Raw genomic sequence first — 13,916 nt, 5'->3', positions numbered from 1 at the left:
TAGGAAGTGTAGCAATGAAGACCCTACGCGGGCAAAAATAAGTAATTTTTTTTTTTTAAAAAAAAGCAGGTCTGAAAAAGAAGCAAATAGTACTTAAAAAAAATGAGTACTGTCGATCTAAATGTCATTCTCTTTAATTTTTTAAAAATAACTTTATTTATTTATTTTTGGCTGCATTGGATCTTTTGCTGTGCGCGGGCTTTCTCTAGTTGCAGTGAGCAGGGGGCTACTCTGCAGCCGGGGGCGGATTCTTAACCGCTGCGCCACCAGTGAAGTCCTCTCAAGCCTTTATGTGGAAAAATATTTAAATACCCAATATGAAACAGTGACTTCCTCTCTAGGTCCATGACACTTCTAGAATCTTTTATTTTTAAATTGAAGTATAGTTGATTTACAATGTTGTGTTAATTTCTGCTGTACAGCAAAGTGATTCAGTTATATATACATATATATATACATATATGTATATATACACACACACACATTCTTTTCTAATATTCTGTTCCATATGGTTCACCACAGGACTTTTTTTTTTTTTTTTGGCTATGCCGTGCGGCTTGCAGGATCTTAGTTCCCTGACCAGGGATTGAACCTGGGCCACCACAGTGAAATTGCCAAGTCTAACCACTGGACTGCCAGGGAATCCCCTATCACAGAATATTGAATATAGTTCCCTGTGCTATACAGTAAGACCTTATTGTTTATAGAATCTTCTAACTACCTTGGCAGAGAGGCCTGGCCATGACAAATGGACTGATCCATCTGTACAAATGAAGAACATCCTTAGCGGTTCCACCGCACTCCCAGTGCATTTCACAAAATTGGAAACTAGATGGTTTTAGAGATGAGCTTCTGGAAGTCTCTTATTTTATTTTATTTAAAAAAATATTTATTTATTTATTTGGTTGTGCCGGGTCTCAGTTGTGGCAGGTGGGATCCTTAGTTGTGGCAGGTGGGCTCTTAGTTGCGGCATGCATGTGGGATCTAGTTCCTTGAGCAGGGATCAAACCCAGTCCCCCTGCATTGGGAGCGTGGAGTGTTACCCACTGGACCACCAGAGAAGTCACTGGAAGTCTCTTATTTGAAAGACAATGACATTTAGGGACTTCTCTGGTGGTGCAGTGGTCAAGAATCCGCCTGCCAGTGCAGGAGACATGGTGTTCGAGCCCTGGTCTGGGAAGATCCCACACGCCATGGAGCAACTAAGCCCGTGCGCCACAACTACTGAGCCTGTGCTCTAGAGCCCGCGAGCCACAACTACTGAAGCTCATGCGCCTAGAGCCCATGTTCCACAACAAGAGAAGCCACCGCTTGCCGTGACTAGAGAAAGCCCGCGCACAGCAATGAAGACCCAATGCAGCCAAAAATAAATAATAAACTTTTATAAATAAATAAATAAATTTTAAAAAAGACGAGAAATTTTCCAGTCCTTGAGAGGGGCAGGTATGACGACACTTACATAAGAAATAATCCCTTTCCCTGCTTTGTTCTGGCTAAGGCCTAACCTGAGTGCTTACCGCCACCTGGTGGTGTTTAGATGAATAACCATTTTGGGGAAGGGCCGGCCCTCCAGTTACTCACTCCCTAGTGACTTAATTCCCAGGCCATTTGTTATCTGCTTGCGTACGTATGTATGTTTAAGTATCTATGTATATACTTCAACGAACATCTTATTTTAGAATAGTTTTATATTTACAGAAAAGTTACAAAGATAGTGCAGAGAGTTTTTGTTTGTTCGTTTTTAGAATTTTATCATTTTTATTTGCATTTCTTTGATTACTAGAGCAGCCAAATAGCTGTTGATGTCTTTTGGCTATTGGTATTTTTTTCCTTGTACTGTACAGTAGGTCCTTGTTGGTTATCCATTTTACATACAGCGGTGTGTACATATCAATCCCAAACTCCCTAACTATCCTTCCCCGCCACCCTTTCCCTCTGGTAACCATAAATTCATTCTCTAAGTCTGTGAGTCTGTTTCAGTTTTGTAAATAAGTTCATTTGTCTTTTTTTTTTTTTTAGATTCCACGTATAAGCAATATCATATGGTATTTGTCTTTCTCAGTACAGAGTTTGCGTATACTCACGTCGTTTCCCCATTAACATCTTTAAAGATACTTTTTAAAGTTTATTTATTTATTTTTGGCTGTGTTGGGTCTTCGTTGCTGCATTCAGGCTTTCTCTAGTTGTGGCGAGCGGAGGCTACTCTTTGTTGCGGTGCACAGGCTTCTCATTGCAGTGGCTTGTCTTGTTGCAGAGCATGGGCTCTAGGCGCGTGGGCTTCAGTAGTTGTGGCACACGGGTTCAGTAGTTGTGGCTTGTGGGCTCTAGAGTGCAGGCTCAGTAGTTGTGGCGCACGGACTTAGTTGCTCCGCGGCATGTGGGATCTTCCCGGGTCAGGGCTCGAACCCGTCTCCCGCATTGACAGGCGGATTCTTAACAACTACGCCACCAGCGAAGCCCCTAAACATCTTTCATTACCTTAGTAATTTGTCATCTCCAATAAACTAACATTGATATGTCACTATTAACTAAACTCTAGACCATATTCAGATTTCATTTCTCTATTAAGGTCTTTTGTTCCAAAATCCCTGCCAGAATACCACATTACATTTACTTACCAGGTCTCCTTACTCTCCTCTGGTCTGTGACAGTTTCTCAGTCTTGTTTTTCATGATCTTGACAGTTTTAAGGAGTGTTGGTTAGGTATTTTGTAGAATGTCCCTCAATGTGGGTTTGTCTGGTGTTTTTCTCATAACTAGACTGGGTTATGGGTTCTGAGGAAATAAAGTGCCCTTGTCATTGCATTGTTATCATGAATACGTGCCATCAACGTGACTGATCACTGATATTAACCTTATCCTAGTAAGGTAGTCCTTGCCACGCTTGTTCACTGAAAAGTTACTATTTTTCCTTTCCATATTCTATGTCTGAATTCAGCCCACACTTAAAGGGGGACAGGAATAAACTCCAACTCCTAAAAGGGGAAATAGCCACACTAATGATTAGAAATTCTTCTGTAAGGAAAACTGGACTCTTCTCCCACATTTACTTATATCATAATGAACTCATGGATATTTATTTTATACTTTGGGTTATAATCCAATACTACGCTATCCACTTTGTTCCTCAAATTGTAGCTTTCGCCAGTGGGAGCTCTTTCAGGCTTGCTCCTGTGTTCCTTTGATGTGTCAACTGATTTTTGCTTTATGAGCACTTCCTTTGCATATTTATTTTTAATATAAAAAAACAACACTTTTAGGAAACAAAAGAAAGCTAAATTACTCTTATAGTCCCATCATCCCAACACAACTGGTGTTTTAGTGATGTTTGTCATTTACATTTTTGAGACATAGCTTATAAAGAACATGTTCTATTACTTCACCTGATTTCATAAACATAACTGCCATTTTTTACAATTATGTTGTGTTTACCAGATGCATATGCCAGGACACCTTAAGAAAAGCTCTCTGGAGTCAGACTATGTGCCCCCCGTGCCCCCGCACCACTGAATCTTTGCTCCTCAATCCTCTCGTTCAGAAAAGGGAGGAAACAATGGTATGTTTTTCACAGATTTTAACACAGCAGCATAGAGTAGATTAACAGCAAGGACTCTGGAAATAGATGGCCTGAGTATAAATCCTGACCCTGGAAGGATTTAGTTAGGAAACCCTGGGCAAGTTACTTAACATCTCTGTGCCACAGTTTCATCTGTAAAATGGGAAAACAAAAGGCCTTGCTTCTCACTATTGTTGGAGGACCAAATGCATTCCGTGGTGCTCAGCGCTTATTCCATAGCAAATGCTCAGTGTCACCTATTATTGTTGACTCTGGGTAGACCTCCATGACAGGGCTTACAACCTAAATTTAATTATACAATCTACTCCCCCGCCACCCCCCCCATCTCAGTGCCTCACATACAGGAGAGGTGCAACATTTTTTTTCTAATTAATTAATTATTTTTTTTGGCTGTGTTGGGTTTTCGTTGCTATGCGCAGGTTTTCTCTAGTTGCAGCGAGCGGGGGCTACTCTTGGCTGTGGTGCGCGGGCTTCTCATTGCAGTGGCTTCTCTTGTTGTGGAGCACAGGCTCTAGGCGTGTGGGTTTCAGTAGTTGTGGCTCCTGGGCTCTAGAGCGCAGGCTCAGTAGTTGTGGTGCAGGGGCTTAGTTGCTCCGAGGCATGTGGGATCTTCCCAGACCAGGGCTCAAACCCGTGTCCCCTGCATTAGCAGGCGGATTCTTAACCACTGTGCCACCAGGGAAGCCTCGAGGTGCAACATTTATTAACACCCATGTGTGCACACATTCACAATGTCTGTTTATCAGCAAAATGCAGCTAATAACACTTCTTACTACTAAGGTGGCAAATAAATGACTATACGCATATAAACAAGATCGGAATTACATCTTTGAATTTATCCATATATCATCTAGTATTTAGTTTCTCTTTCCTCACCTTTATCGAAGTGTAACTGACAAGTTAAAATTATATACATTTAAGGGGTACAACATGATGGTTTGATGTGTATTTAACCTTCCATAGTGTGAGAACTTACGGGAACTTATAAAGAATGAAACCATGACATTTAGTCATAACAGAAACATTATACTATATGCCTTCGAATCTAAACCAAAAACGTATATCCCAGAATTGGTTCTTTGGGGGTATTTTTTATTAAAGATAAAGACTTTCAGTCTGATCTTTCAGCAATTTTCATTTTTTCTTCATGCTTTCATTCTTTTTTTTTTTAGAGACCAAATCACTAACCCATGTCCACCCTCCCTGCTGCCTGTGGGTCTTACAGGTTCTCATACTCCCCACTTCTTAGTGTCCAGTTTGCAGTAGTGATTAAGATGTAGTCCACACTAACGCATACTAATAGTTCATTTATTAAATGTTGTTAACAATCTGACCTGCTTCCCTTGTGAGGCTGGGTCCAGACACCTTAGGATTGCTTCTCTTTCTTAGCAATGGAAAGAACATTGGCCTTGCAGTAAGGCAGATGACAGAATTCTGAAACTAGCTGTTTTCTTAGATTGCAGGATTTTTAAGAGGATTAAGTGAGGAAGTACATGGAACATTTAGTCCAGTCTGCCGTGCAGAGGTATGCAATGTTCCTGTCTTTCTTTTCACCCTCCAGATTCAACGCCCCAATGCCTTTGAACCTGCTACTTGCACTAATTTACAGTCTCATTTCATTCTACTGTACTTCAGGAAAAGGTCCTGCCAGCACTCTCACTTAGAAAACTACTCCCTACCCACCTGGGCACCAGGAGGAACGTGTCCAAGGGACTAAGGCCGTGCAATTCAGTGGTTTTCAGATTCATGCTTTTGGAACCCTTTGTTCAAGTGAAATCTCCCTTGGAAACTTGATACAAACAAACTGGGTAAAAAGGTCATTTTATTCACACTTATTTATTTTATAAGTTCACATCTATAATTTTGTAACCTATTAAAAATGATATTCAGAACTAGATGCTTTGAGACACACATCAGAAATCTGGGGTTAGAGGTAGCAGCTGCAAACTGACCAACTGCAGCATTTAATTCTGCCTCTTGTTTTGATGGCATAGAAGCAATAAAATTCCGATTCACACAGAAAATAACCTCTTAACCCCTGCTCACGATCTTCATGATTAATGTAGGGCCGTACACAGCCCAAAACTATCTATGACACATTATCACATCTGACAGCTACACTTGCACCTATTATCATACAAGCTGACATCTGAACGAGATCGGATCAGCATATGCACCTGAGCCTTGGCTGTCCTCTCAGAGTATCACATGTGTGTAGTGATGAGACTTTTTGTACAACTGTGTGTGATAAAAAAAAATTCACAGGGTGAATTTAAATATATAAATACCAGTGCAGAACTACATCCTTCTAGTCAATGACACATTTAGGAGACATTAAATGGGCACAGAAATGACAAAGGATTATACTGAGAACTGCATAAAAATGAGTTACTTGGCAACACAAGATAGGGATTGGTTAATGTCTGTCACTGAGCATACAGACTGTTCTACCTTATGCTCTGCTCACTGCCAGAGAGCCCTTCCTGATTTCCCAAGATTTAGGTGAAATGCCCCTCTAATCCTGCCTGGAGGAGGGCCGCCTCCTCCTCAGCTGCCTCCTCATCCTTTATTAGTGTCAATAACTGCAATAAGCCAGGGGCTGAGCCATCCTCTGACAGAGCAAACTTCCTGCGCGGTGTGCTGTGGACTGCTCCAGCAATGGCTTGCTCCAGGTGGGCCTGATTCACAACTTCTTGCTCAACTGCTCCTCTCTCTACCAGTTTCTGTAGTGAAGGCTCCAGCCTTAGTACATACGCAGACAATTTTTTTTCATCCTTCTGGTAAGTGGTCAGATATTTGACCTGCAACACCCTAGGATTATCGGTAACCCCAAATACCTGCTCCAGAGCATGCAGGCATTCAGGGACTGTAATTAAAGGACTGTTTACCTTGAGGACGCGAATGTTATCAGATGCCGGGCCTCTAAGGCTCTCTAGCAATCGCCTTCTTTTTTCGGCATCTGACACCTGCCATGTCTTCATCATTTGAGTGGCATGAAACAGCCAGGATTCAAACTCTTCTTCTTCTGGCTCTGGAGGATCACTGCCTGAGAATACTCTCAGCTTTTTGTATTCCAGGTGTTGCAGAGCAGGCTGAAGAGCCTCATCTAATGCCTGTGCCAACATAGGGGCCCGCACTTCTGGGATCATGTCCTGGTCTAGGTCAAAAAGGTCGTTTCCATACCCAAGAACTCTGGTAAACTCACCCAATGTCACGCCCTCTCCCTCTAGGAATTCATGTAACCTGCTTAAAAATTCATTGTCTGGGTCAGAGGTCTTAAAGATCACTCTCCAGGCACCCCCGCTTCCGGGTATCTCTTTAGGGACCAGAGCATGACTCGTCTCCTCAGTTAAGTCCTATTAAGGTTGCATTCCTGTTCTCTTCCCTCCGGAACATCCTCCGAGCAGTCGGTACTCGCTCAAGGGAGCAAAACCAGATCGCAGAGCCTCCTCAATTTCTGCCCTTTACAGGTCTGGGGGATGTCGGCAATCAACAGCGTTTTCCGCGGGTTTACATCCATCCCCCTACACCAGTCTTCTAAGAGGCTTAGCGTCATGATGCCCAAAATAACACATTTGAAGTCCAATTTGTCCCGGCCACTGATGCTACTGCAATTCACAGTATTCCTCCACGGTAACCGAGTTAAGTCTCGTCAGCGTCTGCAGTTCCGACGGGCAGTGAAGATGAAGTAGTCACGTTAGTTCAAGTTGTAAATGAATAACCCGAGCCCGGAGAAGCCCCGCGCACCCGCGCCGGCGGCCGGCCGCACTGCGGCAAGCAGCCACCTTACCCTCTCCCGGCCTAGGGCGCCCCGCAGCAGACAGCGGGGTCCCAATTCACCTCGCAGTTATCTAGTAGTCATGTCTGGGTCCGTCGCCGGTGGCCGAGGTACCAGGGGCTGCTTCCGACGCTTCCCGGGCGGCCAGGTCCGAGGAGCGGGAGAGCGGCTTCTCCTGCACTCGGATGGACACTCGAGAGGGATATCCAAACTACGCAGAGGCGCGCCGGGGAATGGCTGACCGCCAGTTGCTGCGGTGCTCTCCGCGGCGAGGAACGACGGTGGCGATCAGAGCCGCGAGCGAAGCACCAGGGAGAGGCTTTGAGGAGCGCTGAAGCGGCCAGGCCCAGACTGCCGCCCACCTGAAGGGTAGAGCTACAACTGGCGCCTCCGTAGCCTCCCTGGAGTTCCAGCAGAGCTGCTCCGGGAGCGCTCGGGGAGGCGGTGCCACGGCGGAGGCTCCCTAACGTCACGAGGGGGCGGGCCTTTCGGGGGGCGGGGCAAAGCGCTTCCTGCCCGAGCCGGAAGCCCCTACTGTAGCAGCATCCGGGACGGCGGGCGGGCGGGCCAACCGGGACAGGAGGTGAGATCCGGGACCTGCCCAGCTCTGCAGGCTCGGCCTGTGGCCGCTGCCGGGCACCGGGCTCCCGGCGCTGCAAGGCGGAGAGGCCCGGGTCTGGCGCCGCCCGCGCAGCCCTGTCGCGGCAGCGGGCGCTGCAGCACGACAGGGGGCGGGGCCGGTTGCAGGGGAGGCCAGGGTGGCTGGGGAGTCTCCCGGCTGGGCCGAGTGACACAGGCTGGGGCTCCGGCAGCGGCGACAGGGGCCGGGCCGCCGCGTGACCGGCTGCAGTCACGCTGTGCTTAATCACAATTAGCTTTTGCTCCAGGCTAGCCGTGCGCACCATTCTCCCAGCCGGTGACCCCGGGGATTTCTTTTATGGTGGTTTTCTCTGAAATGCCAAAGCCACCCGATTATTCAGAGCTGAGTGACTCTTTAACGCTTGCCGTGGGAACAGGAAGATTTTCGGGACCACTGTAAGTGTTTAAGAGTTGCTGTCTTAACGTGGGGGCTCCGATATTGGTTTGACTTGTAGAACCAAGTTTTCATGTCTGAAGCAATACTGTTAATTCAGAAAGTATTTGAAGTATAGAAGTGAAATGTTCCCTAGGGAACTAGTTTAATTACAATTTAAGGGAACGTGTGCTGGACCTATTTAAGCCAGATTTAATGATTTATTTATCTGTGGGATTCAGTAAAAAGCACACTTTATATATACTGAAACTTTACTTCCGCATAACTATTACATAAAACAACCTGTAAGATGTTTATACTTCTTAATAGATGTAAATTTAATTTAGTTATTTTAAACCTCAAATGTGTTAGGGAGTATTTTAGAGCTCATTGGACGAAAAGTAAGTACATTTGGAACAGCTGACATGACAGCATTACTAGACCCTCACTGTGTTGTTATTGTTTTAACTCAAAGGCACAGAGCATGGAGAATGATGAACTTCCGTCAGCGTATGGGATGGATTGGAGTGGGATTGTATCTGTTAGCAAGTGCAGCAGCATTTTACTATGTTTTTGAAATCAACGAGACTTACAATAGGCTGGCCTTGGAACACATTCAGCAGCACCCAGAGGAGCCCCTTGAAGGAACTACATGGACACACTCCTTGAAAGCTCGGTTACTCTCCCTGCCTTTCTGGTTTTGGACAGTTATTTTTCTGATACCTTACTTGCAGATGTTTTTGTTCCTTTATTCTTGTACAAGAGCTGACCCCAAAACGATGGGCTACTGTATTATTCCCATATGCTTGGCAGTTATATGCAATCGCCACCAGGCATTTGTCAAGGCTTCTAATCAGATCAGCAGACTACAACTGATTGACACATAAAATCGGTCACTATTTTTTCCTTACAAGTACAAAACTGCCAGTACTGTATGAAGCCTGATCACAAGACTGCAGTTTCTTCACAGATCTCAGGAAGCTGTGGTGGGGCAGAGGCTTTTTAAAGAATGTGACTAGGGGACTATCTTTATCTGAATATTGAATTTTTAGGTAAAGCCTGTGATACAGTACTACAAAATCATGTTGATGACTTCAGATTTTGGAAGTAAAATTTTATGTTATTTGAATTCTTTAGAAACTTGAATAAGTACCTGGATTCATATTTTTATTCTACTGTGCAACATAGTGATGATTCAGAAATTTTTCCTTTGGGGAAAAAATGAACATTTCCATTGTGTTTAATGTAAAAAGGTCCAAACATGGTCATAAAATTTAAATTTTATACAATTACTTGGCTTGTTTTAAAATTCTTCAGACTAAAACACCAATTCATCCTGTTGTAGCTAAGCCAGCTATTTATACTTGCTTGCTACCAGCTTGTGTGAAATTGGTATAAAATTATTGAGGTGATGGCTGTCTTGAGAAGCAAAATGTGTTCTTCGTTTTGGTAATGCTACTGGCATTATTAATTAGCTAGAATTATTCATGCAACTTTTTTTTTTTTAAACTACTTGGGAAGAGACTAAGTGTTTGAAAGTTGAGAAATCTAACACATAGAAGATAAAAACAAGGTGTTCAGTGAAAATACTTAAGGCAGTCCCTGTCAGATGTGTGACATCTAAAAGATGCTCTCAAGTCATCGTCCTGATTTTCTTTTCTGCCTAGGGTCCAGTCTTCTGACGTTAGGTTAATTGCATGAAGATGTGATCCCTGTACTGCGTCCTTTGCATCTGTACTTACTACCTCATGTCTGGTAACAATACAAGTAACTAAAACATGGAAAATTAGAAATTAGGATTATTTTTCTTCTTTTCTGGGTGAGATCAAGATATATTTTTATACAGTTAATGTCATCAATACCAGGGAAATGTTTACACTGACCGATCTGAATAAGAATCATAATATTTTTTGGTGCTTACTCCGTTGGGCCCCGTCCTAAGAGCTTTACATGAATTAACTCATTTAGTCCTCCCAACAATCCTATGAGATAACAGCTATTATTATCCAGATTTTACAGATAAGGACCCTGAGGTGGAGAAGTTAAGTAACTTGCCAAAGGTTACACAGCCAAGAAGCAGAGGCAGAGTTCTAACCTGGCATCTGATGCCTTTATTCCTAATCACTGAACTGTAGTGCTTCTCACAAATGACAAATGTTTCAGCACTGGGTACTGTCTGCCTAACCATGCTAAAGATTGGAAAAGAACTGAGAAAGGTTTTTCTCAATTTGTGTGAGCTACTGAAAATCTAAAAGTTTTCAAGCAAGCTCAACCTTTACCTTGTATCAGGTTTGACCAGAATGGAAGGCTGAGCATTCCACAGCAAGCTTTTACTTGAAAGATAAAGCAGGTACTCTTGTAACTCAAAAGCAGTGCGATCAGATTCTTCTGTTCTTCTCCAATTAATCTCATTTCTCTCCTTTACTACTTCCAAAGGTCTAGTTACTGAAAGGATATATTTTTTGCTACAATACATTGAATCTTCAAATTAAGCAGCAGTTTGAAATATATGTTTCTGCAAGCGTCAGATAACCAAATCACTTGGATCTTTTGAATACTTACTAAAAATATGCATGCTGCAGGCAGTTTCCTGAATGATACACATTCATGCTGCACAAGAGTCCTATGAGGCAGGTGTGTACTGGTACTAGTACCATTTTACAGAAGAGGAAAATGAGGAAACCTGAAGCACATACCAATTAATAACTTGCTCATGGTCACACAGCAAGTGGAAGAGCTAGGATTTGAACCCAGGATATCTGGTTTCAGATCTCCAGCTCTATCATTCCACTATACTGCTTATCAAAGAAAAGATTAAGGAAAGTCATTGAGCAGTTTCTTGTTTTGTCTTGAGGCAGTGATAGTTTGGAAATGATTTAAGGAAATTATTTCCATTATTTTTTGTTTTATAAATGCTTGATGTAATGCAGGGTTTGTGAGTTTGCTATTTGTCTTGTAAGGTAGTAATTCCTTTTTATGGAAGTAGACTTTCTTACACTTAAGATTCTAGTTATTTGGGATTTGGTGAGCAAATGCTCAGTCCATCTCTTTCTTTCAAGATATTGTCTTGATAGTAGAAATATTAAAATAATTAGAGTAGGAGTAATGTATTTCCAAATGCAATCACAAAGGTTTAGACTGCAGGGTTAATCTGTTTTTTGATTATTTAGGAATTAATTATCCAAGTTTTAGATTAGTCCTATTTTCTCAATGGCTATTTAATAGTTCAAAGCACTCTTTTGGTAAAGAGAGAAAGGGGAAATTAGTCCTTAGCCCTATTAGATTGAGGTGGAGGTTGAAACCAATGGATAGGAGACCTGTGTATTGTAACAGATCACTTATTTCATAGTCACATCACAATACAAAAAGCTGTGAATACAGGATTAGATAACGAGATAAATGGCAAATGTAGAAAGTGCTTCAGGGATTTTAGGGAAGGGACATATCCTAGTATCTATAGCTACTCAGTGATATTTGCTTCCAGATTGAGAAAAACAGTTACAGCTCCTAGTGGGTTTTTTTTTTTTTTTAATATTTATTTTTTTTATTTGGCTGCGTCGGGTCTTAGTTGCGGCATGCGGGCTCTTTGTTGTGGCACTGGGCTTCTAATTGTGGTACATGGGCTCTAGAGCGAGCGGGCTTAGTTGCCCTGCAGCATATGGGATCTTAGTTCCCCAACCAGGGATCGAACATGTGCCCCCTGCAGTGGCGGGGCGCGGAGTCCTAACCACTGGACCGCCAGGGAATTGCCACATTTTCTGGTTTTAAAGAGGTTACCAGTTTCAAAGTAAAAAATGTGATTCCCCAAGTTTAGAATTTGATTCTACTTCAAACAAAGCTTTTATAATTAACAAGCTTTTCTTTGCAGAAGTGGAATCATCAGAGAAGTGCTACGAGAGTAACAGCACCCATAAAATAATCAAACCTGTATGTTTGTTCACCATGGGTAGTGTTAAAGTCTGTGTTAAGATTATCTGGTATTGATTTCCTTCTTTTTTTTTTTTTGATTTCCTTCTTGATGGATTTAATGTTCTCAATCTCCAAATCACTGGCAGAAAAGCTTACTGCAATACTACATGACTCATTTTTGCATCAAGTATGTGCCATCACTATAAATTCTCCAGTATATTGATAAAGTTCCATATAACTCTGGACCATGGTTGGGAATCATTATGCATTGGTATTTTTGTTTTGGTCTAAGGCAGTGAGTGCGTCTTGAACTGTGGCTGAATGTTAGAATCACTCAAGGAAATAAAAAACAAGGCAAAACTCCTCATAAACAATGCCAGGGTCCCTCCCAACTATCAATCCCTGGGGGGAGGGGCCAAGGCAATCCTGTTTTAGGAGGTCTTCAAGGAAGTCTATTAGGGTTGAGAGTTACTGCGCCAGGGGTTTTCACGCAACATAAAGCTTCAACTGTTACTCGTGAGAACTGTGTTTGTCTGTGGAACAGTGTCAACAATTATTTCATGGTAGGCTTACCCCAGCTGTCTGAATTGTGCAAATCTTTAAAAAGGTGTCTATATATTCTTTCTTTTCTTTTTTTCCAAGGTTTAAATAGACTTCAGCGTTAAGCAGACTTATAAACTAATGTATGTGGTCCCAGGATGTCAAGCATGGACAAAGAGGGGTCATGAAGATCAGCTGCAGGAGGTCACTAACTGAAGGCCATGATCTAGGGGAGGCCAGCCAGGAATGCAGTAGACATGATCAGGACAGGCTAGGGGTGGTCATGTCACAGAGAAGGGAAAGGACAGCCCTCTTTACTCCTGCTTCTTGTAGCTCTCCAGGTATGACAAGACCCTGCCCCAGGCAGGAGGAAACAGGAAGCAGGAGGTAAGCCCAATGGCAACATCCATGGTCCTGAGCTGCTCCCATGGTGGCTTGGAATGCATCTGGGCATGCAGCACCGGGAGCTGCAGGCTGGCCTGTCAGGCCCCTCAGCAGCAGTGGCGGCAGAGTAGACATGACCATACCAGGTAGACTGCAAACAGCTGCCAGCCAGAGCCCAAGGTCGGGAATGAGATGTCTGTATTTTGTGATTCTGATTCCTATCGTCCAATTTATCCTGAATACAATTCTGTCAGGCTTTTGCCTCCCACTCTACCAAAGCTGCTCTCTTGTCAAGAGGTTGCCAGTCATTTACATGTAACAACCCAATGGTCAAGTCTCAGTCCTCAAATTACTTTTTTTTTTTTTTTTTTGGCTGGGTCGTGCCTTGTGGGATCTTGGTTCCCTGACCAGGGATTGAACCTGGGCTCTTGGCAGTGAAAGCATGGAGTCCTAACTACTGGACTGCCAGGGAATTCCCCCTCATTATTATTTTTTTTAATGGATTTTAAAAAAACACTATTTATTTATTTTGGTTGCGTCGGGTCTTAGTTGTGGCAGGCAGACTCTTAGTTGCAGCATGCATGTGGGATCTAGTTCCCTCACCAGGGATCGAACCCGGGCCCCCTTCATTGGGAGCACAGAGTCTTACCACTGGACCACCAGAGAAGTCCCTCAAATTACTTTTTGACACACTCCCTTGTCCTTGAGCTATTTTCT

At 43.2% G+C, this 13,916-nt stretch overlaps 1 protein-coding gene across 2 annotated transcripts; it reads left to right on the top strand.

Moving 5' to 3' along the window:
- Positions 1-7,904: 7,904 nt before the first annotated feature.
- LYSET (lysosomal enzyme trafficking factor) lies at positions 7,905-10,577 on the top strand. Of its 2 annotated transcripts, XM_065872321.1 has the most exons (3): positions 7,926-7,937; positions 8,242-8,389; positions 8,842-10,577. In XM_065872321.1, the coding sequence occupies exons 2-3, from the start codon at positions 8,292-8,294 to the stop codon at positions 9,251-9,253; spliced, it is 510 nt and encodes a 169-aa protein (XP_065728393.1). In that variant the 5' UTR covers positions 7,926-7,937; positions 8,242-8,291; the 3' UTR covers positions 9,254-10,577. The 2 variants fall into 2 exon arrangements, with proteins under 2 accessions (XP_065728394.1, XP_065728393.1); XM_065872322.1 differs by lacking the exon at positions 8,242-8,389 and having other exon boundaries at positions 7,905-7,930; positions 8,833-9,253.
- The last annotated feature ends 3,339 nt before the right edge of the window (positions 10,578-13,916 follow it).

Source organism: Phocoena phocoena, chromosome 2 (assembly GCF_963924675.1).
Source record: "Phocoena phocoena chromosome 2, mPhoPho1.1, whole genome shotgun sequence".
NCBI classification, from domain to species: domain Eukaryota; kingdom Metazoa; phylum Chordata; class Mammalia; order Artiodactyla; family Phocoenidae; genus Phocoena; species Phocoena phocoena.
The sequence above is the reverse complement of the archived record's forward strand: the minus strand, read 5'-3'. Positions and strand labels throughout refer to the sequence as shown.